General features: G+C 38.6%; 1 protein-coding gene across 4 annotated transcripts; it reads left to right on the top strand.

Annotated features, from left to right (window-relative positions):
- The first annotated feature begins 2,561 nt into the window (after nt 1-2,561).
- Nucleotides 2,562-26,362, top strand: tp53bp2b (tumor protein p53 binding protein, 2b). 4 transcript variants are annotated; one of them, XM_026197979.1, is made up of 18 exons: nt 2,565-3,075; nt 10,233-10,380; nt 10,721-10,834; nt 14,154-14,230; nt 15,191-15,292; nt 15,728-15,905; nt 17,142-17,326; nt 18,926-19,090; nt 19,213-19,387; nt 19,473-19,601; nt 20,047-20,126; nt 20,236-20,629; nt 21,896-22,656; nt 23,927-24,064; nt 24,180-24,313; nt 24,398-24,564; nt 25,434-25,633; nt 25,734-26,362. In XM_026197979.1, the coding sequence occupies exons 1-18, from the start codon at nt 3,067-3,069 to the stop codon at nt 25,773-25,775; spliced, it is 3,198 nt and encodes a 1,065-aa protein (XP_026053764.1). In that variant the 5' UTR covers nt 2,565-3,066; the 3' UTR covers nt 25,776-26,362. The 4 variants fall into 4 exon arrangements, with proteins under 4 accessions (XP_026053766.1, XP_026053764.1, XP_026053763.1 ...); XM_026197978.1 differs by having other exon boundaries at nt 2,566-3,075; nt 19,210-19,387; XM_026197980.1 differs by lacking the exons at nt 2,565-3,075; nt 10,233-10,380; nt 10,721-10,834 and adding an exon at nt 12,917-12,969 and having other exon boundaries at nt 19,210-19,387.
- Nucleotides 26,363-27,063: the final 701 nt, after the last annotated feature.

Consider the following 27,063-nt stretch of genomic DNA (forward strand, 5'->3'; position numbering starts at 1 on the left):
CACAACATACACTGCCCTGTCTGAAACACACACTAAATAAGGTCTGATGTCACTGGTGACTGACAAACCAGAACTACAGTTTCTGGCACAGTTTTGTATTTAAAGTGAAGTAACAAAGGACAGGTCCAGTCTGATCCTAGATCAGCAGCGTCTGTCAGAGATGTGTTGTCCATGGATATTGACTAACAGGGTGGGACCTAACTTCGGGGAGTGGTTAGGCATCTGTCATAACTGCACTTGTCCAGTAGAGGACAGAATGAACACACACACACACACACACACACACACACACACACACACACACACACAAATGTAAGCACAAAAACAAAGGTACTGAAAAGAAACAGATTAAGTATGTACTACATCCAGAACAACCTTTTGACAGCTTTTACCTTTGAAATTGCACTGAAATCTGAACTGATGTTCATTCAACAGAGGGCATTTTACAGCCAAATCTGAGCCAAACATCATTAATCTAGAACGTACAGAGCCTGCCATAACATTGTCCCCAACCTATCAATCATGGGTGCTCCGCAAGGTCAAGAAAGACACTGAGAGAGAGAGAGAGAGAGAGAGAGATGAAAAAAGAAACAGAACAGAAAAAGAAATGAAGGGGTCTTTGCAAGCACTAAAATAGGATTATGTATACAGTATTCAAGTGTTTGTGTGGTTTTAGCTTTTTAATTAGGGTTTTTCCAAAGACAGTGTGGTGCTGGTCCACCCATAAGTTGCAGTCACATTGCTAGGCGGTTTCAGGTAGTAGCTTGGTGGCTTACTGGTATATATATATGATAACAAGGTCACTATGTATGGCTATAGTGGAAATGTTATTAATGGCATTTTTTGCCAGACAAAAATATTATTTTCAACCACATTTCTAAGAAACATAATACATCTTCTTATAAATGTTTGTGCTTTGAAGACCACAATACTGGATCAATCCCTGTATTTCAAGGTATATTTGATTACTGCCATTCTTCGATGGAAGCTCATCTAAGTTCATTTCAGGGAGTTGAGCCATGATTAAAACAGCTTTTGCTCAAGATGTTTCTTGTTTTATGGCAATGGTTTGCACCACACACCATTCTGTCACATTCTCAGACAGTGCTTTAATACAGACCGCCACCTGGCTATCATCTCAGCCAGTGTTGAAAGGACATTCTGCTTATAGTTAAGATAACAGATCTGCCAGAGGTATTTGCATCATATTTTAGTTATATATATTTTTGCCATTACAGACTAGCCACTGATGTACCACGACAGCCCTTACGCGAGTAGGTCAGGTAAGGAAGGTCTAGTCAACACAGTATATTCCTGTCAAATGTCTGATATATATGCTAATTTATTCCATGTGTATTCTGGTTTGACCTGATAACACCAATGAAATGATGACCCTAACAAAAAGCTACTATGGTGGCACTGCGATACAGGGATGGTGTCATGGTAATACCAGAGTACTTTGATACAGTATGTGACCCTGGACCACAAAACCAGTCTTATGTCGCTGGGGTATATTTGTAGCGATAACAAAAAATTAATTGCTTGGGTCAGAATGATTGCTTTTTCTTTTATGCCAAAAATCATTAAGATATCAAGTAAAGATCATGTGCCAGTCAGTGTTCAATACTTGGTCATTTCTAATCTATTATGGGTATTTCATTACGTTTTGATAGCATTTTATACATTTTTGTTAGTTCTAGTTTGTGTTGGCTAATCTTACAGTTAAACTGAAGGGGGGGGGGACTAATATGGAACAATAGGGGTGCTCCTGCTCCATTAATCATGTTCAATATTACTAACAGGTCCTTTATATTCCTCAATATTCATCTCAAAATCTGCAGGGATGGTGTCATGGTAATACTTTGATGCACAATGATATGTGAATGACAAAATGATTGTCATATTGATGACTAAAATACCCAAATATCGACATAACATGTCAATAAAACATAGTAGCTACCACGTCCAGCAACACCTCTTACGAAAATTAACCATAGTTTAAATACAAATAAAGCCATGGTTTCTAGTTAAACCATGATAAGCGCAAATTAACCATGATTTTGCTACACTATAGTCTAACCATGGCTTTTGTAGTAAAACTGTGATGATACAAATCGTAATCTCCCCTCAAAAACGTGGTTACTACACTTTTAGGCTACTATAAGAAACCCATTGTAAATTTTCGTAAGGGCCACGATTATTTCTGTTAGCTATCTACTTTCAATACCTGGTCATATCTAATCTATTAGTATTTCTTAACATTTCGATAGCATTTGATACATTTTTGCTTGTAGTTTGTGTAATCGTACAATAAAACTGAATGAGGGGGGTTGAAACGAATATTGTACCAACGACAAAGATCTATCGCGTTCAATTTAACTAACAGGTCATATTCCTTAATATTCATTTCAAAAGCTTCTAAAGAGTGTGAGACACGTTAAATAAGACAAAGCCATTTAAAATCTTCGAACCGTTGTACTTGAACGCCTCCTCAGAGATGAAGATGATGATGAAGTGGGCGGGAAGCGCGCGGGTGGCGCGAGGCGGAGTTTGTCATGCACGCGCCGGGGATATTCGGGATCTCGCGCAGCGTCATCTTGGGTTGGGCTGCGTTTGTTGTTCCAGAGAAAAACCTCGCTCGCACGGATATAACGTGGACCTGCAATCTGCTTGGCGGACAGTAGCTGATCCGTTCGCGAGCGACCGTTATCTTTATTTCGCTCATATTGTACAGCGGTGGCGAAACGCTGCGAGCACAAATGGTTCGGTGCGATCGGTGGTCTGCGGTTCCCTGCGTCTGAGCGATTCGTATAAGAAACTTCACTCTATTTACCGAGTTCATCTGGGGTTCATTCTGCAACAGGTTTCTATAATAAACCAACGCTACAAAGTTGTCGCACAATATCTGAGGAGACTAGTCTAAAATAATGATACGTAAAAGAAGAGGATAATACTTGCATAATATACCTGCATATAAAACAACAAGAAACACTTCTTGGGGGACCAGGGAAAGGTCTTATATTCTTAAGTATACGGAATACGGAATATCTCGAGATCTTTTTCAATATGATGCCGGTAAGTTCAGTGTATAATAGATTCGCTTCTATACATTATTTTTCACCTCCATCGACAGTGCTTCTTTGTCATTGATGAACTCAACGAATGCATTGGGAAGATGTCACTCCTTGTGTTCATCTAAGCAGCTTTGATCATATCAGATGGATTAGATGGATTTCTAGGAATCAGTGTCATGGTAATAAAGGGGTGTCCATGAAATAAATAGAGGTAGGGGTTGGATTACCTGTTTTCTTGTTTAGATTTCATATCCTGGTTTCTGATAACAAACACAGAATGATCCAGAACATTGTGTATCTTTTAATTAATTCCAGTAAATGATTCCTTAAAGGTGTTTTAACAACCTCGGCACAGGTGTTGGAATTGAAGAGATAAGAAAGGGGGTGAAATGAAGAAAGATTTTATGTAGACACCCAAATTTCAACTAGAACTGAAGTCATTCTGCTGTTCCTTGGGTTAAATAAGGTGCCAGGGAATGTGCAAAATGAATTATTACATTATAGACACAGAACGTAGCCAAATATTCACAATATCATTTACCTGCCAGACTCTATAGATGCCATTTACTTCATAGAAAGGTTAGTAATGTTAGAGTCATTTGATGTTAACATGGTATTTGAGATTATACATATATCTATCTACATATGTCTATCTCCCTCTGCTGTCACTAATCATATGAGTGAGTCAGTCGTGGTGTTGGTGAGTCACACATTCATACACCCACCCCACCGTCCGTCCACAGTAAAACATATGACCGTGTCACCTCTGTACACATTGATGACAAGGGCCATTTGTCTTTTTGACCTTTTCATTGTAGTACATCTCTGGTAAACATCCAGTCCTGGGTAAAACTCGTTTGTCTAAAGGTTCGTTTTCAAGCAAGTCCGTAATCCCCACCGGCTTTGTCACCGGATGTCCGCTTTCAATCTGGATGAACCATCAGGAGTATCCATGGATTTATAGCTTTTCTGCATTCATGCAAATGATAATCCCGGTGTATAAACTCAAATGAGATATTCTGAGTTTTCATTTTACGGATTTACAAATGTGAAAAATGAAATGAACGGCCGCCTGCAGAAACAACAGCTTTAGGATTTAAAATTTCTAGGTATTGTTTCAATGGTTTCAAACCAAAATGTTACAAAATGGAGTATTTTTACTCTTTTAATGTGTATATGCAATACGGTATATCACTGGCGTGTGTGTTTGAGGCCAGTATAACAGCATTGTATATTTAGCTTGCAAAGAAATATTTGTCTTAATGGATCATCACTGTCATGGTCAGTTTAAGATAGATAATCTCCAGAAAAGTAAAGCAGCTATTTGAGGTCATACTCAGTGTTTGAGAGAACCACAGTGTTTTTGAGGTTTGTGATGAAGCGTATTCTTTCAGCATTGAGAAATGTCTGCACACCGACTGTGTTCTTTGTTCCATAAATCATTTGGTACCTCAGACGCTGAGTTCATTGTTTTTCCTGTGAATTACTAGCTCCCTTTATTCTCAAAAGAACATCAGTTGTGTTTGAAAAAAAAGGAGAAGTGGGATATTCCTCTCATTGTGTGACATTTTACAGAACTAACCTGCATTGTCCCTGTTCCAGTTTGAACTTAAACTGCATTCAGAATAGCAAGGCATTGTTTAGAGTTCCTCTAGAGGAAGTTGACTTTGGTCGCTAGCTTCCCCCCCGCTGAAAGGTATTGTAGGGTCTTTGTGTGGTCATGTATTTTGTGCAATTCCCATTGTACCCAGAGCAGCTGTTTTCAAGACTCTAAATTGATTTGACAGGTGAATAGATGACTTGGTCCGGGAGCACTTGTGGAATAAGATTAGCTTGTAGTAATTTAATTCCGTAGCCCACTTCAGTTCAAAGGCTGTGCATTAGGAGTTATAAATATCGCTGAATGTTGTCGGGCCCTTTCAGCCACCTGAGGCCTCAGCGGGGAAACAATGACCAGAATTGCGGCAGCCGGTTGCCATGGCAACTGTTGCCAAGATGACATTCCACACCACAACATTGCTGCTATGCAGAGGAGACTGTGTTTGGAAAACCCGGCTCCCAAGGACCGGCCGGTAATCAGGCACTCGGAATGTTTTAACTTTGACCTTTAAGCTATTTCTAGCTACAATAAGCAGGGTCTGTACTGCTGAGCAGAGGACATATGCAGTTGGCTCAACTGTTCTTTAGTTTAAATTAAACCATCATGGACCTTGAGTGAGTCGACTATATTTTTGAAGCTTCAGCATTTTTATTCAATCAACTTTATTCTCCCGGTAGCCGAAGGGTTTCCGAGGGTCAGTGTGTGGGCTGGAGGGGTGTGTATGAACTCAAGGCTAATCCTCACATTAGTCGTGCTTTGTGTCAGTACACTGCAGGGGCCATATGGCTGATTCTGTGCCCGTATACACACACACACACACACACTGCGGGCTGACAGCCTGCTGAATCTGTGGGTTCTGTCCTGAGACTTACAGAAACACAGAGCAGCTACTTCCTAACAAATCGTGAGAGACTAAATAAACCCATATTATAGAGTAAACCATGCTCCTATGTGTTGTCTGATCAGAGAATGCATTGACAGATGCTCATGTAGTGATCGGGCTGAAAAATTGATGCTCTCAGCATGCATTGGATTACCTCTTTGTGTAGGTATAGTAGATTTTCCTAGACTTTGTGGCTGACTGCTTTTCATTCATCCAAGTCGAATGTGATTTCTGCCCACATTGGACCACAAGCTCCAATAGTCAAAGCAATGAACCTTTACAGTTAATGAAAACCATGTGGTACGGGCACTTGAATGTACATTGTATGTTGCAGAACAGACGATGTCACTGGTTATTCATCTGAGTTGAACAATATGCTACTGTTTACAACATTCAACAACAGGAAAAAATAATTAAGAATGCTTCCTATTATGGAAACATGTTGCAAATGCCATACGGTTTATAAGGTTTTGTGGCTTGGTTAGTTTTGAGACACATTAGGGTTAATGATTGTAGGCGTTAATCTGAATATCATTATGTCAAAGCTGTGTGCTCTGTTGAAAATGGGCTGTTGGCATGGCAAGGTTTAGTCATCAAATCTTTTGTTTAATGTTTATTCTTTTGATGCACGAAATGCAAAGTTACCCGAGGCTACGCCCCTTGACTTTGAATAGCAAAGGAATGGTGTGCTTTTTCCTTGTCCACTCAGAATGACCCAATGAACTGGGTTAAATGCATTCATTATAGAAGTGTGTAGGCAGCACATAAAAGTATAAATAAAACCAGGTCAGTTAGAGAAATGATGTCACAGTATTAACTGGAGATAAGAAACTCTAGATGCTGAGAAGTTCAGCATGGATGGGTAACAGCATATGTTGTGTTTGTATTCTTAAACTAGCTTAACCAACTACCAGCTTAACCTGTCTTCAGGTCAGACCTAGACCAACATCAACCAGCATACAATTTCCAATTGTTTTTATGTCCATACAATGGAAGTCAGTTGGGTCCAGTGTTATTTTACTTTCATCGTATGGTCAAAACATCTTATTTTGTGTGTAAAAAGTGAGGAAATGACTTAAACTTAACTTCTCCTTAACTTTCTCCATAAATGAGGTCTCTAGGAAATTCAGTGAGAGTTTAGTCCTTGTCAGCTGTTGGGAAAAAGCCAGTATGTTTGACTATTCAAATCCATTACATAACACGTGGTTACCTGTGGCAACATAAACAGTGTCCTGTTGCAAAATAGTGCTTTATTACAGTGATCCTAAAGCTCTGTCCCATGCCCTAGGACAGCATTATTATGTCACTTAAGATTTCTCAGAAATATTACTCCGGGGATCAAGTGTAGGATCACTGCCGCGGGCTGGCTTTCAGCTAAAGGGCTTTTCTGTGTGCAATTTCTCTAGGATTTAACATACAATAGACACAAATGCTGATTCAAAAGCCAGAATTTTAGACACATGCCCTACATAAAATCATTGATGACTGGAGACCAAAATACAAAGCATTGTACCTGAAATTTGGAAAATAGCAGAATAAACTATTTGGTATGTCTTAGAAATATGACGACTGCAAAAATAACATTTTAGCATTTCATTATATATTTATTTGCAATGGCTTCCAATACACACTTATATCACTGTGGGAAGAATTTACCACCGTACGCGTTCAATAAAGAATTAACATCTCCAAAAAGGAAAATACTACATAAGAGGTCTGCGGGTTTGTAAGTAGACATGAGTCAATATGCTCCATTCATAACTCAATTTGGATCTTTTAAGAGCTCATCTTATAAACCATAACCCAGGGGCAAATGAGGTTAGCGTTTCGTTTGGTTTAGACATATAACGTAAGGACATTAGTAGAAGATATACATTAAAGGGAGATTAATGAAATTCCATTTCCAGCGAGGGTCATTCATCTCATTAAGGCTTTTGTTGGTCAGCCCAAGAGATTCAGACTGAATGGCCTGAGAGAAATAAAATCATCCATCTAACTTAAACAGAAGGGCTACGGTCTACACTCCTATGAATAAAGCTTCCAAAAAGGAGTTTTTCACAGCAGTGCTGTAAAAGAACCATTTTAGACTCTTCAAAGAATCTTCCAAGAGTTCAAATTGATGAAGGTTCTACATGGAACCATGGATTCCAATAAACACTCTTAAAAATAAAAGTTATTTATTGGCATTGACGGTTCCACGAAGAACCTGAAGCAAAGTGATTGCACACTAAAGGAGTGAAAGCCTCTTAAAGCCAGTTTGCACAGCAGTGTGTGACGGCAAACGAATGTCACGGCACCAATACTGCACAGATCAGGATACACTGGTAACCATTTTAAAAACATCAGTTAGGGCTAATGTTGATGACAGCTGTTTGTGGTGGTCTGCAGCAAAAACCAAATTGCAATCAAGAAAAGTGTGTTCAGCAAAAGGTTTGTGTCGGTATTGTTAACCTAAAGTACAAAAATGTTAGTTTCCATTTTTTCTGTTAATTTAAATAAAGCTGGAATAAAATATAAATATCCAACAAAATCTTTCAAATGTAAGTGTTAAAATTAATATTAAAATTATATATTTTTTTAATATTTTGATTTAGCTTTTATTTATTTGTATTTTAGTTTTAGGAATTTTTATACGTTTTAGTACTTATTTTATTTCAGTTAAGTAAATTTCATTAAAGTTCTGTATTTGAGGTTTCAAAATTGACAAAATTAGGTTTACAACATCTTATTGATCCTAATATATAGAAAATACATTTAAATGAAACCAAATAAACAGTATTGTTTTATTATGAATGAAAGAGCATGTAAAGTAATACAACATAAGAAACTGTTTAATGGGAAAACAGTTGAAAAATGAATGACCAATGCTTAATTGACTGCATAATGTCGCAGTTGACCAATCAGAATCAAATATTTCAGAGACACGTGTAATAAAATATGTGCGTTTAGGAATTGTTATGCAGCACTGTTTCCTGTCCTGTCATGTGACTCAGGTTAAGGTGGAAGATCTGCCGAGATTTGCCTCTACCCATCTGGTGTGACAGTAGTACCTCAGCGTCGCTTGGCAAAGCATGAAAACACACACACACACACACACACACACACACATAGCACAGAACTGCTGAGTGTTTTTGCACTCTATCAGCAGTGATAACTCTGCTACAGATAGTCTGAAAATAAACACACACTAGCAGAATTGTCCTTCAAAAATTGTTTACTCTTCATCAGTTAAGGTGTTGATTTAATGTTCTCATTATTTATTATTTATTAAGAAATCGTATTCATTTCATCATTAATTTACGTTAATGATGTAAGCCACATTGACAGTGACCTTGTCTTTTCCTTCCAAAAACTGCTGTTCACTTCGGAATTACAAATCAATTACCTCCTTGCTTTCTGACTAATTACCCCATGCTTGTGTTTTATTTCTGGATAAGAACCCTCTTGATGTGACAGCCATCTGTGCTGGCTGCATTTAAAGTGCCAAGACAGAAATACAGCATCTTTTTTTTTTTTTTTTTTTTTGCTGTCAACCATTCATCTTGGTATTTTCTCCCACAATCACAGCTGTATTATAAGATTACGTGGGCATCTGGCATAAAGTCACGTATCTATAAACAGTCTGGATGATTGAGAGCATTCATAATGAAGCTGCCTTAATGTATGGAAGCAAGAACCTCTTCAGTTACCAGTTTCAGCTGTATAGGCAGGGTTTAAATTGAGCCGGGGCCGTCTGGGGCTGACTCCAGGGCTGGACATTAACGCTTCATTATCGTCAGAAAAGTGACATGATTAAAACATCAGTGACCAAAAATAACTATGTATACACTAAAATGCAAGTATTATTCAGACTTTATTACATTAACAGTAAGTGACAAATAATGGATAGGCTATAGCTTCTGTAAATAATGCATCTATTGACAGTATAAGGTTGTGCTGCTGAAGCCAGGCTCATGCAGCCTCTCCAGGAGAAATCAAAACACGCAACACTATAAGAACTCTGCATCCTGAGCTAAAAATTCAAAATGGAAGGTTATATTAATATATAGTTCAGTCATGAAACTCTAGATGGTGCAGGCTGATGGGTTGTTAATGTAACTCATGATATTCAGAGAGTTAAACAGCTTCGCACAAGCTGATAGGTTCATGCTGCATCTGCAGCCAATGAGCTTTCTGCCTTGCATTTATATGGCTGGCTGGCATTCACTAGAGATCTTTCTGTGTGCTTTCAGAGTTTCCCTGAAACCCTCCACCCACCCCAGCTCCACCTGTGTAGATCTGCTATGTTGTTATTTTAAATGTTATTTGTGCAGCAGCAGTATTTCTTAAAAACTCACAGCACTGTATCGCCGTAAGCATTTTGCAGTAGCAAGTTCCTGTACCTGCTTGCAGCAGCGTAGCAGATCTATTCTGCCAAGACCAAATACATTAACACTGTCATATCCATCACCATGCTAAAATCATCCGAGAGTTGTCATGATTGAAAAATATAAAAAATAACACTGCTTTTGATCACATAATTAAATTCTAGTGTGGTTTCTTTAAAATAAATGATTTTCTTAAGAACTAGAGAATCAAAAATGAATTGAGGAACTAACAATGTTCTTTCCCTAGAGTGTTTTTTCTGTCTGTTGTTATAACGTCCCATGTTGTGTCTTTTTTTTTTTTTACTCAGATGTTCCTAACAGTGTACCTCAGCAATAGCGACAAGCACTTCACAGAGCTTCCCATCACGCCGGAGACGCTGTGTCGAGATGTGGTGGACATGTGTAAAGAGCCGGGGGAGGTGGACTGCTATCTGGCCGAGATGTGGAGAGGATCTGGTATGTGCTGACTTGCACTTTTGTGTGTTTGGCCTGTTGAGCAAGTTTATGAACCAAAAAGTTATTTTTATGTGGCTCACTTTTTAAGCAACAGTTTGCCCAGCAATTTATATTCTGCCATTATTTGTCAAGAGCAGCATGAACAGTTGTAAAAATACCTAATTTTGTGTTCTACCAAAGAAATAAAGATGAAGACATTTTGAGTGAACCTTTTTCTTTTACAAAGTTGTTAAAGAAATCAAATTCATAAAATTAATCAGTGCAGTGATGCATCACTCTAGAATGGATCTTTGCCACCTAATTTGCATCACTTGTTTCCAATTGGTTGTGTCTTTTTTAGAGCGTGTGATTGGTGACAGCGAGCGAATTATCGAAGTACTGCAGCGCTGGGGTCAGCAAAGGGCGGAGGTGCGATTCTTCCTGCGTCATGACCGAGCACCTGGCCACGATACAGGTGAGAGAGAGAGTACGAGAGAAGTCAATATGAGAGTAGTGCTTTCAAAAGTCACAGAATGTGTTCGGGTCATTTTGCATAACTCATTTTTCATCTCTCAAATGAATGTGTCTAATACACATTTCACCTTTTTCCTTTCATAATGAGGATTCATTCTTGGTCTTTCCCCACCTGTGTATTTTTCCCTGTTATTTTAGCAAATGCACAATTCTTTTTTAGTAACATTTTTAGATTGGACAATGTTTTTATTAAACATACTTTATTTGTTTGAGTTTAAGGTTTAAGTTTTTTTTTTTTTTAAGTAATAAATATTACATGAAAAAAATGCTACACAAGGACATCTTGGGTCCTATCATACAATGGGACGCAAGTGTGTTTGCTAGTTTCAGTCTGGTGCCATTCGCATTTTCCCGTCCAGCGCCACGTCGTTTAATTAGCAAATGCATTTGGGTCCATTTGTGCGCACATGGGCGTGCTGGTCTAAAAAAGAGGTGTGTTCAGGCGCATTGCTGGCGCAATGCTATTTTAAGGAGCTGAAAATAGACTGCGCCATAGACCAACTCAAACCTAGTCTAAACTCAATGGCGCAATATTTTTTTGTTATTTAAAGAGTGCGTTGGTAGAAAATGCTCCTCTGGGTGGGTCCACAGTGCACGGTGACTTTGCTTATTACGCCCATTACTTATTAAGAGAATAGGGACAGCCCATTCCAAAAATGCATTTAGATCTTTGCGTTTAGATCGTTAAAATAGGGCCCCTTAATAAGTTTATCTAAAGTTTGATTATGTTTGTTAGTCGTAAATTTGTCTTAAAATGTCAGCACTGTTATTTCCTTTTTTATATATGTTTTTATATATTACACAACTAATAATCGAAAAGGATATATTCCTAGACATTTCAGGATGCAATTGTGTTCCTGTAGCTCAACTGGTAGAGCACTGCGTTAGCAAGCAAGCAAGTGCAAGGTTGGGGGTTCGATTCCCCGGGAAAAACATGATATGTAAAGATTGATAGTATGCACAGTAAGTCGCTTTGGATAAAAGCGTCTGCTAAATGCATGAGGTTAATTTTAATTTAATTTAATTACCCTTCCATAAATAATGGAAACATGTAGTTTCACTCTCAAATTAAGCTGTCAACCCTGTTACCATCAATCCTGTTACCTTTCTGAAGCCATTTTTATATTGCAAAATATATTACATTTTTTTTTTAATGATAAAAAAGTGGAAAAAAAAAAACAATAAAAAGGAATAATTGTTTTACTTTTAGATTCAAATTTCTTGTCTGATGCCTAATTTTAAATATTGAAGACAGTAGCACTACGAAAGAGGTAAAGAATGTTTGGTCTTGTTTATTATTTACCCTCTGCTGTATGGTTAGATGACAATTTTAATATAGACTGGCTCTTTTTACCATGCCAAATCACGGACCCATTCGATTACACCCTCTCCCCCTTGGCAGTCTGCTGTCAGTGTGGACATGCTGTTGTTGCGGACAGGCGTGAATGTCATTTCCTTTTATGGGAGATTGTGAATAGAGGGGTTGTTAATTTGTTGTGGTTATGGCTGTGTCGAGGCATGAATTATTTGCTGCTGAACGGCTTGTTCCGTGGGCACTGCCTAAGGGTAGGGGACTTTGGAATAGATCAGAATAGACCTTTATCTTGTGTCCTAAATGCGTGTGCACCCAATGGAAAACTGTATTGATTGTATAGTGGATGTTTTTAAGTCTCAACTAAGTTTCGCCTAAAAGAACAAATTAATCCAGTCACGACTGAAACAGTTGTTGACATTTAATTTAATTTGGAGTTCACGCCCCATTTTGAAAATCTCTGGTCTGCAGTTAAACCTACTTGGAACTTTTACTTGGTTATTTTTCTATATATTATATTATATTATATTATATTATATTATATTATATTATATTATATTATATTATATTATATTATATTATATTATATTCTTGTCAGGTTTCTTATCCTGGTCTCCCTTAGTTGCCCTGATTAGCTCATTCTGTTCACCTGTGTTTTCTACATCACCTTGTTAATCATCTCGTTTGCTCCTTTTGTTTGCCTGTCTTTATAAGCTTTCAGTTTCTGTCGTCTCGTCTTCGTTGATGGTTATGAAATGGATTATGTGAGTTGATGTGAATTAGTTCTCCTGTCTTTTTGTTTTGAAGTTAGAAATGAGAACTAGAACTATTTATGTTTACTCTATTGTCGTGCGCTATTGCTACAACCACGTCCCATGACAATTCATCTCTATTGTAATGTTTTTTACAATTATATATGTATTAAAATGTATAATACATATTTAAAAACCTCACAACTGATTATGTATATTTTTTATTATTTGTATTTGCTATTATTCTGCAAGTTATGGTACCACAATTTTAATTTGGTTAATTTATTTATTTGTAATCAGTAATCAAAATGTGTAATACATAAAATCTCACACAGCTTTAAAGTAGTTTTTCGTAAGTTGTTTTGCATGTTATTTTTAAATCCCCTTCATCACAATTTCTGCTAGTTTGTTTACACGGCGTGTTTGAAGTGAATCCTCCCTATTCCCCCAAGTAGTTTAAACATCTCAGTCATGTGAAACCATGTGTGAGGTTTCAGATTTCTCAGAGTGACTTTGTCCCTCTTCACCGGACAAAAACCGGCTGTTACACAACAATGCAAGTGATATCGGCTCTGTACGCCTGGCCTTACCTCACAAAGAGCTCCTTATTTCTCTGTCTAGAATAATTATGTCAATTACACAAAGTTTGACTAGTATCTTGTGTTTGTGGTTTGTTTTCACACAGAATTGAGGTAAAACCCTGCTTGTGTAATTAGTAAGCTCTGATTAGGACCCCTGTGGTGTCAGACTGTGACCAAGAACATTATTTGGGCATTGTTTCGCTCTTAGACTGGTTTATCCAGTAACCCACATAAGCGGCGCTAGCGGTGCCAGCGTTGATGTTATGTAAGTGGGACCCTGGCCCAGGCAGTCATATGCAGGATAATTGAGTGCTAGTTGTTTTCCCAAGCCAAACAGTCATTATGTAATGAGGTTTACACCAGCAGTTCCTGGTCTCCATTGTTAGCGTGTTTACATGCTAGTTTGCTAAATACTAACTGTTGAACTTTGAGTCAAAGTCTAAATATAAACTTCTCCTCAAAAAGCCACATGGATTGAGTATCACTTGTGTTTTTAACTCAACTAAAATTCACTTGACTAATTATTTGTCAAAGTTTAATACAAGTCCCTAATCCTGAAATAAGCGAGAATGTGTTTAGCTTAGCCAACACTGCTATTTCTGTCTCTAACTACAGGAGGTCACAGGGCTCCAGAGTCTCTTGCCAGAAGAAACGCAGTGAAGGGGACGATAGACAGACACATGGAAAATGGAGTGAGTATGAATTCCCTTCAGAGAATAGATAAGCTCCACCCCCTTGGATACGGTTGCTAACTAAGGCTTGAATTGGAAATTGTCTGTAAACTGTGCAAATGAAAAGATTTAATAGACATTATTCATACATGGACTGTAATTAATTGTGACAAAGCATTCTTTAATCATTTTATAATTAAAATAAATTGTATTAACATGATTAAAAACTGAGGAGACTGAAAATCAGACTTTGGGAATGAGAATCAACTCCCAGTTTAATCCACAGCACTTTAATGTGTTTAAAAGGATTTTAAAAAGTGAAAAGAATAACATGCATAACTGCATACAAGTTATGTGCTATTGTTATGTAAGTTATAGTATTATCACATTTTATTTGGTTTTATATTATATTTTTATATTATTATTATTTGTTTATTCATTTTTTTTGTAATTAAAACAATGTATCTGATATGTATAAAACAATTGTGTATATAAAACCTTTATTTAAAAAAAAAAAAAACAAATTTTAACTTTATTTATTTTTTTGCTTATTAGTTTTAAGCCATAAATACCCTTTGTCGTGTATTTATTTGATGTTATTATCTTGTTAATGTTATTATCGATACTTTACTATAGCTATTTTAATCCTGTACACAAATGTACACACAGTTGGATTGACTAGAAATAATTGTGACGCTGCAAAACATATTTATCTTACGGTGTTAAGAAACCATGATTTAAAACTGACTGTAAATAAAACTTTCAGAATGAGGGTCGACTCATAGTTTGATCCACAAAACTCAAAATTCATGTAAAGATTTCAAAAAGAAAACCATGACATGTATAACTGTATCTAAGTGACCCAACGTTTTACCATACTAAAGTCCTTTAAAATGACCTTAAAATGTCCAAACATACAGACGCTTCATAGCCATCCAATATAAAATGGCAAAAGCTCTGATATATATATTGTTTTTTTAGATGGCAGCTCCTCATATGGACATCACTCTCAGTGAATTGCAAGAGATGGCATCACGCCAGCAACAACAGATCAACGCACAACAACAACTCCTAGCCACAAAGGTAGCCCACTGCACCATTGATATAATGTACTGTTCAATGTGTGTGTTTTTTTTAATAGCTATTTCAGAATATGATATTCTATTTTCGTTGAACACGAATTGAGATATTCAGCAGGATGCCCATGCTGCTCTTTTCCATACAATAGGAATGAATGGCAAACATGGCTTTACTTGGTCCATAATTAAATGTAAAAGAGATGCACTTCATGTTTGTCAGTTGAAATCAAGGTTCAGGTTTGAAGTCATCTGTGAATGATGTTATTGCTTGCGTTAAGGTCATTAGAATAAACAACTGCATGGAGTCATCTCCATATCAAAACCATTACCGTTTTGTCCATCAGCAGCGTGAATGATAAACAGTAGGCACACTGTTCTGAAACTTAATGATGTCTGAAAATTAGTTTTGGTGAGATTGTAACCCGACGCCTCCTCACAGGAACAGCGACTGCGCTTCCTGAAGCTGCAGGACCAGCGGCAGCAGCAGCAGCAGGCGTCTGAGCAGGAGAAACTGCGACTGCTGCGGGAGAACGCAGAGAACCAGGAGGCCAAACTGCGCAGGGTTCGAGCTCTGAAAGGACAAGTGGAACAGAAACGCATCAGCAACAGTAAACTAGGTCAGGACCTGAGAGAAAGTAGGTTAGAAATGCTGAAAATGCTGTAACATTGACCTTCTTTGAGGGATATTAGCTCAAGGTGAAGTGTCATTTCTGGTAGTGCTGTGGCCCATTTGTTTGCTAGATTAGGGGGAAGTCTTTTGCATAACTTTTTATTTATTTAAATTTATAGAGTGGCATAAAACAAAGTATACGTTTCATTAAATGCAATTAAATTTACTGGAAAATGTTTATTACATGTTTATTACATTGTCATTATTAATATTACCGTTATTATTGTATTACAGACTAGTTTTATATTTTATTATTATAAATTAGTCGTGTGAGACTATTTAAATAAAAAAATCAAAGATAAAAAAAGTTTAATATAAAAAAGGTTCAAATTTAACATTGTTAATTTAATTTAATAGTGTTGTCAAAAATATCGATAAAAATAAAGATACCAGTCAGTAATGCAAATTTTGTAACATCCATTTCCCGCTAACATTTGAGCGCTGTTGAGCGGATACTTAAACAGCTCTGATTGGCCACAGTGTTCACACACTCAACAGATATGATGTTGACACAGAGAAACACAAGAGCGTTTGAAAGCCACGTCTATCAGGGGCTCCGTCAAGGATCCCTAATATATCAGCACATAGACGGATCCGTTCTGATAGACACGACATTCAAACGCTTCTGTGTGTTTCTGTGTGAGCGCTCGGTCAAGAGATGATCATTGTAGCCATTCACAGTCATATCTGTTGAGCGTATGAATACAATAACCAATCAGCGGTTTTTAAGAATCCGCTCAAATGTTAGCGGGAAATGGACATATTTAAAATTTCAGTATCGAATGGTATCAAAAGTCTCTACTTTTGACAACATAAGTAACTAATTTTTTTCCTAGTCAGTTGATTTGATCGACTAATTAGGTTTTCTGATGCAAAAATCCGATTTACTTTAATTGTGATATAAACTGAGGTGTGTAATTTGAAAGTTGGACATCTTTTTTTTTTTTTTTTTTTTTTTTGGGTAAAAATTGTTTTAGGGCATTTTACAGGTTCATTTATTTAGATGCCATTTGTTGTGGATCATTTGCCCACTAATGGAAGAGTTCACTCTACTGTTTCTGTTACATAAAAATGCCATTAGCGGCTAAATTAATCAACAGAGACAACAACAAACGATTTTGCTCGTGGGAATGAGAAGTTAATTAACAAGTGAGTGATATACCTAATTTCTCTCCCTCTGTAGTGGAGGAGATCGAGCAGATGAATGGTCTGTTTCAGCAGAAGCAGCGGGAGCTGGTGGTGGCCGTCAGCAGGGTGGAGGAGTTGAGTCGACAACTGGACATGTTACGTGGCGGCAAAATGGACGTCCCACATGAAGCTGGACCGAGTTCAAGCGGAGAACTCGAGCGTCTGTACAAAGAGCTTCAGGTAGCTTTTTTTCCTGTTGGTCTACAGCTTTCTGTAACACAATCCTGCTATACTGTAATTACATTTAACTATAAATGTAATTACAGAAATTAAATACAGATGTAATTACGTGCAGGTATTTTTTACAGCAGCCCCCTTAATAGTCAACTAACTGTTAGCCTACCGAAACAAGTCACATGTCACATCGTACATCGTTTACATGTCACATAGTACTTCATCTTCTCATCAAATCTTCTGACCAATAAAATGCTCTCGAGAATCTGGCGCCCGCCCCCTTCGCTATAAACAGACGCTGAAGCTCCAGCTGAGATCGGACAATTGTTCACAGTGTAGTATGTTCTGTAAATGGCCACTAGTGCACAGTGTAGGTGATAGGGAACGATTCAGACAGTGTAAATAAGCTTTTGATTGGTGCAAATGAGGTTTGGTTTCACGTTATTTCACGCGAAACACGGAAGCGCACATCCTGACTTTGGCTCCAGTCCAGAGACGCGATCGAAAGGAGCGGATCATAGGTGCGAGTCGGCATATATTAAAAACTTTTACAACTACACCGCCTCAGCATGATTATGACCACTATTTTGTTTTACTAAGGGTTTAATATTGAATCTAGGGGGTAATATATTAAACTGTGGCTGTCAAATGCGGCTTTACTGATCTCAACGGCTCTGGCCCAAGTATATATAAACAAAACGCTATTGGCTATTTTAAAAAAGGGGGCGGGGCTGCTCTATGTCCTGCCCTCTCTTCCTGTTTCAGTTGAAATTACATCACCACATAGAATAATGATGCGCGTTTCAAAGCACTTCAGGGGACTTTTAACGGCTAGTCTATGGTAATGCAATACATCAGGTCATACAGATGAGCGTAATACACCTTTTGAATCTGTTTATTTGTGTGCACTCACAATAACAAGAAAACATTGCGCTTTTGTAAAATAATGAAAGCAATCAGGATGCGCTTTGTGTCTGTCTCAATCTCTGTGAACTTGAGCGCGAAACTCTTACAATCGGTTACAGACTCTTACAATATGAAAACACATATCTGTAGAGAGCAAGCTTTTTTTTAATTATTATTAAAATTTTTATTCATTATAGCCTTTACTGTTTTCCCTGACAGATTCATAATCATTACTTCTGCTAGTGTGCTGTGGAAAGCTTTATGCATGCACTTGAGCACTTATTAGGCAATGTAGGCAATTAAAGGCTCGTTATTATTTAAATAATTTATTAATGAATGTGTGATTAGTCAACTATTGTTTTCAATGAACCAGAATTTTTTTTAGCCCTAGTATTTTATAAATTCAAGTACAATGTAAAAACATGTATGTGCACAATAAATGCATTGTATTAAATTATTAATTTAAATTTAAGTACATAGTAGTTAAGGCCGCCTAATTTACTTGGACTGAATATCTTTAATTTATTCAAGAAAAAATGTAAAGCAAGTGTCCTTTATGTAAGTTATATAAAAATTTAGCAGGAATACACTCTATTTTTTAAATGGAGAAAAAAAAATAGTAAAGAATTGAAAAGCCGTAGTCCTGCGCACAAAATTCAACAGTCCCTCTTTTGTTCTGACTTTTTCTCTTTTCTGCAGCTGAGGAATAAATTGAACCAAGAGCAAAGTGCCAAACTCCAGCAGCAGAGAGAGAATCTAAACAAGAGGAACGTAGAAATGGCTGCCATGGACAAAAGAGTGGCTGAACTGAGAGAGAGGCTCTGGAAGAAAAAGGCTGCTCTCCAACAGAAAGAGAACTTGCCTGTGAGCAACTTGTTACATTTACTTTTCAAACGTTTACATTTCTTGTGCTTTTTAGACTCAGATGTAGTTTGTGACGCACGGAAATTCTTTTTCTTATTCTTTGTCTCTTCCACTTCCAGCAGCCATCTGAAGGGCAGAGCTCTCAGCCCACCGGCACTTCCAGGGTTGCTGCTGTTGGGCCGTACATCCAGACCACCCCGGCTCCTCCAGTTCCTCCCAGGCAGGAGATTCTAGTGAAGCCTGCTTATCCCGACGGCACAGCCACCCTTCCCAAACCTCTCCCTAAACCGAACACAGGTACGTGTATATATGTGTACAGTATTCACCACAAATTGCACCAGGAAACTCTGATTCATCTTCTAATTCTGTTTCCATGTGACAGGTATTGGTTTCTTGACAAGTAAGATCTCCAAGGTGTCAGATTTGTTTTCCAACACTGAAACTAACAGCAACTCCCATGGCCACTCCTCCACCCTTCCCCGCATGACCAGCCACGGATCCCACGAGAAAGGTACGCCTCTCTCCAACCTTTCAAGAACCACATTCAGACTCATGCAGTTTAGTCAAGCTAGAAGTTGACATGTCAGACCGCTTAAACAAACAAAGCAGTGTTTTCATAGAACCACAGTGTTAACACTCTTCAGGAAAGTCAGCCACGAGTGGCTCACTTGAAAATGTGTCTCCGTTAAACTGGGATAAGCCCCGTTCCTGGATATCTACCTACCTACAGAGCTCAGTTCCAACCCTGCTCCAACACACCTGTCTGTAATTATCAAATGTTCCCGAGGATCTGGAACATTTCTGGTTCAGGCGTGAAATGTTGGAAGATAGATCTTCAGGAACAGGATTGGGCACCTCTGCCATGTCATAATCCAGTCAGAAGACACCAGGCATTGTAGTGTTTAAATTTGATGATAAATCTATGATGTGCTGATTTTTTTCAATATCTGTTCCAGATTCTGAGGCGGATTTGAAACCTCCGCCCTTGCCTTTACGCAAGAACCAGAGTAGTGAGGACCTCTTGAGGGACAGCCAGGTAATGCACTGAGTGTCTGATGTTAACCGTTTCCAAAAATTGGCAATAAATCAATGCTAACGGATAGATATTTTGTAGTAAATAAACACTAATGACTCTTTAATCATAGTCTGCAGGTAGACCCTTTGGGAAGGTTCCTCCTCCTGTTCCAAGCAAGCCCAAACCTGCTCTACCAGGCCAGTCCACCTTCAGTAAACCTCCTTACAGTACGGGCACCTTCCCTGGCAAAGCTAGACCAGCCAATCAGAAACCCCCAGTGCCCCTTCCATCCCACAACAACACCTTACCCCTACCTCTGCCCCCTAAACCGGACACCTTACCTGCGGCGACAGTACGTCCTTTCACGTCAGATACTTTGGCAGGGAAGGAGAGCGCCACCCCCACTACTCTTCACAAACCCCAGACGGTGGCAGCGAGATCCATCTACTCCATGTACACCCAACAAAGCACTCTTGGGAAGGGTTATCAAGGGCAAAGTACCCTGACCCGTTCACAGCCTCGATGTGAGTACCTCCACCCCACTAGGCACCCAAACAAATTCAGAGGTATCTTGTGATGGAATCTGATAAGTATCTATTTCACAAGATGTAATGTTACACTGGACATTCTGTCAAATCAACAAGAGCACACATAACCAACTTTAAAAAAGACGTTGATTAATTTAAGGGAATGGTTCAACCAAAGAAAAAAACAATTCTGCCAACATTTATTACTGCTGTTTGAGATTTAAAAGCTGTTGCGACACAGGAGTGGAAAACAATGTACCATTTCTTTGCAAATGCTTTGGTGTTCCGTATAGTTGTGTAAATGACTGAAAGTATAATAACAGGATTTTTGGGCTTAAAATAAGCGTGTTTATTTCTTAGGCTTAATCCAAACATTGTGTCTGAAAATTTCTGAAGTTCAAAAGCTTGCTTTAGTTCAGTTGAAAGTTCTTCGGGGCAGAAACAAATTAGGAACAGCGGATTTATTACAGCCTCTGAGTTGAATGCAGTATTTAAATCAAGCTGCTTAATTTGTTTTTGACCAGATTTCACCTAGATTTTGGGAGAATTAAAATAGTAATAGTATTTTTGTGTCCTTAAACGATCCCATAGTAAGTGGACACTGCATTGTTCTGCTAGTGTCGATTCTTATTCACTTTACTTTCTTTCTTTTTAAGCACCAGATGGTTAGACGGTAAAAGTTGGAATCGGTTTAATTTAAAGACACAAAGGAGACCATATTTGGCATGAAAGTTTTATTTGCCATTGAAAATAAATGTGTATAGCTGTTGATTTCTAAGTTCATATTTCAAGATAAAGTGTCAGTGCCATATGTGAGTTCATAGTGTGGACCAAAGTTGTACATATGAGAATATAAGTAGTACTCTACCCACCCTAGTGAGTAAGGGTCATAGTGAAGCTCTTACCAAAAAAAGATAAGGAAAGGCTAATTCTTTTGTTACATAACTTTGTAGTCGTTTTAGTTCCAGCATTGGTTTGCATATCTTTAAAACTTTGAGCTCATAGCAGATTGCTCTTACACTTTGTGGCTCAGACACGAAAAAAAATAATCAAATGAGGATATGGTCATAAAATATAATGCACTATTTATTAATATTATTATTATACTTAATATACTCAACACCCTTAAGATTGGATAAATTTTAGCTCAGTAATGTTCAAATGTTATTTTTGTGGTTGCGTAATATAAATGGCAATTGACACCCAACTTATTCTATAGATGTTTTTATGAAGTATCTGATCCTTATTCCTTGCCTATAACAGTATATGGTAAACCAGTCATCCCATCCAGTGGGGGCCAGCAGTCTCTTATCCAGGACATCAATCATCTTGAGAAAACTGAAGGTCTAGATATTGACCAAGTGGACCAGGGCAACAATATGGCCCCTGCATCCTCCTCTGTTGAGGGCCAGGAGGGAGAACGCGCTCCTCGGCCCCTCAGCCCAACCAAACTTCTCCCGTTCCTCTCAAATTCCCATCGGCTCCAGAGCGATGCTGATTTGGAGGCCCTGAGGAAAAGACTGCACCATGCGCCCAGACCTCTTAAAAAGCGTGGCTCTATAACAGAATCTGAGGGGCCTGGTGGACCCAACATCCAGAAGCTCCTCTACCAGAAGACCACGTTGGCAGCCATGGAGACCACTATAACCCCAGCTGCCTTCTTTCAAGCAGAAGGTGAGGATGGATGCAGGCCAGTAGCTGACGAGAGCAGTAGACCCCATGAGGGACACCGTGATACAACAATACCTGAGTGTGAGAAAGAGGACGAGGAGCTGACGCCTCCACCGCTTCCACCTCGATCGCCTATCATGGATGACAACTCCATTTCTAGTACTGTACCGAAGGAACCACCGCTGAAAGAAGAACAGGAAGTCTATGGCCCAGCCGCTCCAGAACCCTATGTTGAGGAGTACCCACCTTACCCTCCACCTCCATATCCCAGCATGACAGACCAGGAGGGACCAGGAGAGGACACCGTCAATATGAAGGCTCCAGAGGTCACAGGACAGGTCATGCTACCACCGGTAGGTACTACAACATTCCCAAAATGTAAAACCATATCTGTAGGTTCCAGCAGGCATCCTCAAATCTGGACCTCGAGATCCACTTTCCTGCCGAGTTTGGCTCTAACCTTAATCAAACACACCTGAGCATGCTAATCAATGTCTTTGGGATCATTAGAAAATCACAGCCAGGTGACTTTGATCAGGGTTTGAGCCAAACTCTGCAGTGCATTGGACCTCCAGGGAAAGATTTGAGGAAGGGGGCTGCAGAGGGACTGAAGAGACATTCACACTTATTTCAAATTGTAGCGACCCAAACTCATTCCAGAGAGATAGGATTCCAGCTATCTCCAGTAGTTTTTGTCGTCTTTCTTATCAAACACACTTGATCAACTCATCGATTTGATAGTAGAGACCCAAGACACCTGCAATGAGTCAGATAAGGTAGACATCTAAAATGTGCACTGATGGGAAGAGTATCCCAGCAGCAGGGTACTTGATGGGTGGGTTGAAACTCAAATTATTTTTTTGCTGTGCTAAGGTGTGTAAGCATTTAAGCTTAGTCAGATACTGACTCAACAGTGAGCAATCCATTAAAGTCAAAATCTATGCACAAAGGTGCCTGACAATATTATGCAAGGAGTCATGGATGGTGTCAAAATGGTGTACCTGATGTGGACAATGGTACATAAAGGAACATTGTGCATCATGGCCACAAAAGTGGATGCCCATTGATTAATACAATTACAATTTGGACACCCTATAGTCTTTTGGACTTGATCCATGTCGGCCCATTTGTCATTTTATGAATCCGCAAAGCCATGTGGCATTACGTATCTGAAGCTTAGACCCAGAAGAAGACTCCAAGGAATGAGGGAGACGTTTGAGACCGATTCCTTGTCTTTATAGAAAACTATATAGCCATTTAGCCTACATAAGTAAGGCCACAGAGAGAAAAGAGGGAGAGACAGTGAAACAGGGTGAAGACAAGTCAGGTCAGTAGAGATTCTGATCCAACCATCCATTCGGGCTGTTGCTTAGCAACTAGCCACACTAAGATTCCGAGCACTCTGCAAAGATCTCATTAAACATTTAAATGGAGCAGAAGTGGCAACCAGTGTCCCTCAATGGGCTTTTAATATGCGGAATGAAAGAGTGGTTCATGTCAGGCTAACACCTAGTATCTGTACTCCATATCCAAGAACTTTACTACAAGATACACATCGATTATGTACAGAATTTCCTTGTAGTATATAACTAAATATCTATTCATCCATCATGTTTTTCACAGGGCAAAAGAACAAACCTACGTAAGACGGGCTCGGAGCGCATCAACCACGGGATGCGTGTGCACTTTAACCCTCTGGCCCTTCTGTTGGACTCCTCTTTAGAGGGCGAGTATGACCTTGTCCAGAGGATCATATATGAGGTGAGAAATAGGCCAGGATCAGTTACATACTTGGTCCACTAGTGAGTAATATAACAACCGGAAATATACTGTAGCTAGTTGGGATTTGAAGTATATGTATGTACGTCATATCCAGGTGGAAGACCCCAGTTTACCCAATGATGAGGGCATTACTGCTCTGCACAATGCTGTGTGTGCTGGACACACGGAAATCGTAAAGTTCCTGGTGCAGTTTGGAGTTAACGCGAATGCCGCAGACAGCGATGGATGGTGAGCGAAAAACATTTATGTAAACCCGTTAAAATTCTGTCCATAATTTACTACAACCAAATAAAACGTCTTTCTCTCTATAAGGACTCCCCTGCACTGTGCTGCTTCCTGTAATAACGTGCAAGTATGTAAGTTCCTGGTGGAATCGGGAGCTGCCGTATACGCCACAACCTACAGCGATATGCAGACGGCGGCTGACAAGTGTGAGGAGATGGAAGAAGGTTACGCCCAATGTTCGCAGTTTCTCTATGGTGAGAGACCAGTCCTCCCATTATAGACGCTTTCGCACCACATAGTTGTAGGAGCTAACCAGCAGGCCAGTTTTTCTGGTTGCATTCGCACTGGCAGCAGGAACTCTGAAGCGGCCGACGGCGATGTCTTTATTCGCGGCATTTACAAACGTCAATAACCGGTGAATAGAGGATCTAAGCTGTTTTTGATATGTGTCACTGGTTTCGCGATAACAGAGGTGGAATGCGCAACTTACGAGATTTAGGGCACATCCACACGGAGCCAGAGCTTTCCCTTTCTGATCTTTATTTTCCTTATTTCAAGAAATATCTGTGTAGACCCGAAACTGACCTGGTTTTAAAAAATGGCACTTTCACTCTCCCAAAAATGTTGGAATTGAAACGAAACTCCAATACGATACAAAATTGTAAAACTAAATGCATCTCTGTGTGGACGGGGCAGAGCACAAAAATTTGACTAAATCTCCTATGACAACTTGCAGTGTTACATATCGATGATGCTGAGAAAAGAACAGTGCTGCAGACAACAGGAAAATGCGTAATCACCGATTTGCATGTTCAAAGATGCTGGATAGCCAGTGTTTGGACAGTCAGCATACACTTACGTCACTGATAGTACACACAGAACGGTTTTAGACCCTACTTTGAAGTAGGAGCTAAATAAGTGTCCTATAAACGTTTCCTAGAACTATACATTCCTAGTTCATGCAGTGTAAACATGCCAGAAATCGAGAACTTGTGCCAATAGTTCTGAAAAGGTCCCTCTAGTAAAGTTTCACAAGGTGCTTTCTCACCAAAGTTACAACTGGTAACTTGTTGCAGTAAAACTATATAGTTGATTATTTTTATTTTGTTTAATTTTTTTACAGGTGTGCAGGAGAAGATGGGCATCATGAACAGGGGCGTTGTTTATGCCCTTTGGGACTATGACGCTGAGAGCCCGGATGAATTGTCCTTTAAGGAAGGAGACTGTCTGACCGTCCTACGGAGAGAAGACGGTGAAGAAACCGAGTGGTGGTGGGCAAGATGTGCCGACAATGAGGGCTACATACCTCGCAACCTCCTCGGGGTGAGGAAATTAATATTGTGGAACATTACATTCTTTTTTTTTGTTCGTTTATTTTTATTTTTTTTACTACAGATTGCTCATATTTGTTTTTCTTCTGTAGCTGTACCCCAGAATCAAGCCCAGGCAGAGGACCCTTGCGTAAACTCTCCAAATCTACGCTGTTGTGCCTGGAGTTGTCGTCTACCATTTCAACAGTAACTTAATTCTGCAGAGCAAAAGGAAGTTTAGAAGAGGAATGCATCACATTTACATGATGAAAATAAGAAGTTTCATGTTGGTATGCTATACATGTTTTAAGGTTAAAAGCTTTGGTAGAAGAGGTAGATTTGGATGGACATTTCGGAAGCAAGCATGCATAGTTAAGTGAAAGTGGAATGAAGAATTTATGAATGATACAGATGCATTAATAGTCATCTGAGTATTATATCTCATATGAAGGATGTCAGATTTAGGGATGGAACTTTTCATCTTTTTGAACAAAGTTTCTGTATTCACTAATGCTGATTTGTTTGGCAAAGTGCAAACAAAAAAAGCATTAATCTTTTGAAGGAAAATAAGAGTTTTATATAATTTTTTTTTTCTTTTATTCATAATGTCATGTTATGTAAACCTATTCTTATGGTGCTTGCTGCTACGCTACAACAGTGTGTTCTGTGAACAATTAACAATTTATTGCGCAAAGACAGCTTTCATGTATCATAATAAACCTTGTCAAATCTCTTGACTCACTATTTTTGTCCTTTTCCCCATTTGATTTCTGGTTCGGTAATACATTTACTATGGAAGTCTATAAGGCATTGCAACAGAATAATACAGTTTAAAAATATATACATAAGACTAAACCAGGTAATATATGCACAATATGTACAAATATTATATACCATAAAATCACAAGCTTCACATTTCTGCTAGATAAACTAGCCCCATAGACTTACAAGTGCCCTGTCAATACATTTTCTGTTATTTTTTAATTGTCCCAAATGTGGGACAGTTTAAAATAAATAATCATACATAGTCTGCTAAAGAGTTTTACTTCTTTTTAACTTGTAAGTTCCATGACAAACTATTGTATTTCCCGTCTTTGAATAATTACAAACAACAAAGGGTTTCCTCTATAAAACATTTGATTCTTTATTACATCGGAACTAATAGCAAAGCAATAGATAACTTGTCTGGTTTCTAGGTTTTTTTAAGCCTTTTTTGCAGAAGTTCATGAAATGAAGATACATTTTAAATGTAATAAAGCATACCAGCTGCACATTAGACAATATTAATTATTTGTGGTAGCACAACATGCACTGTTGACCAACAGCGGAAGTTATGAAAGCAATTGGGCCTCATTTATAAAACGAAAGCAGAACAAATTTCTTCGCTAAAATTTCTGTAAAACCAAGGTTTTACAAATTATTTACACTTGTAAATGCATTCTG

This window comes from Carassius auratus, chromosome 22 (genome assembly GCF_003368295.1).
Source record: "Carassius auratus strain Wakin chromosome 22, ASM336829v1, whole genome shotgun sequence".
In the NCBI taxonomy this organism is placed as follows: domain Eukaryota; kingdom Metazoa; phylum Chordata; class Actinopteri; order Cypriniformes; family Cyprinidae; genus Carassius; species Carassius auratus.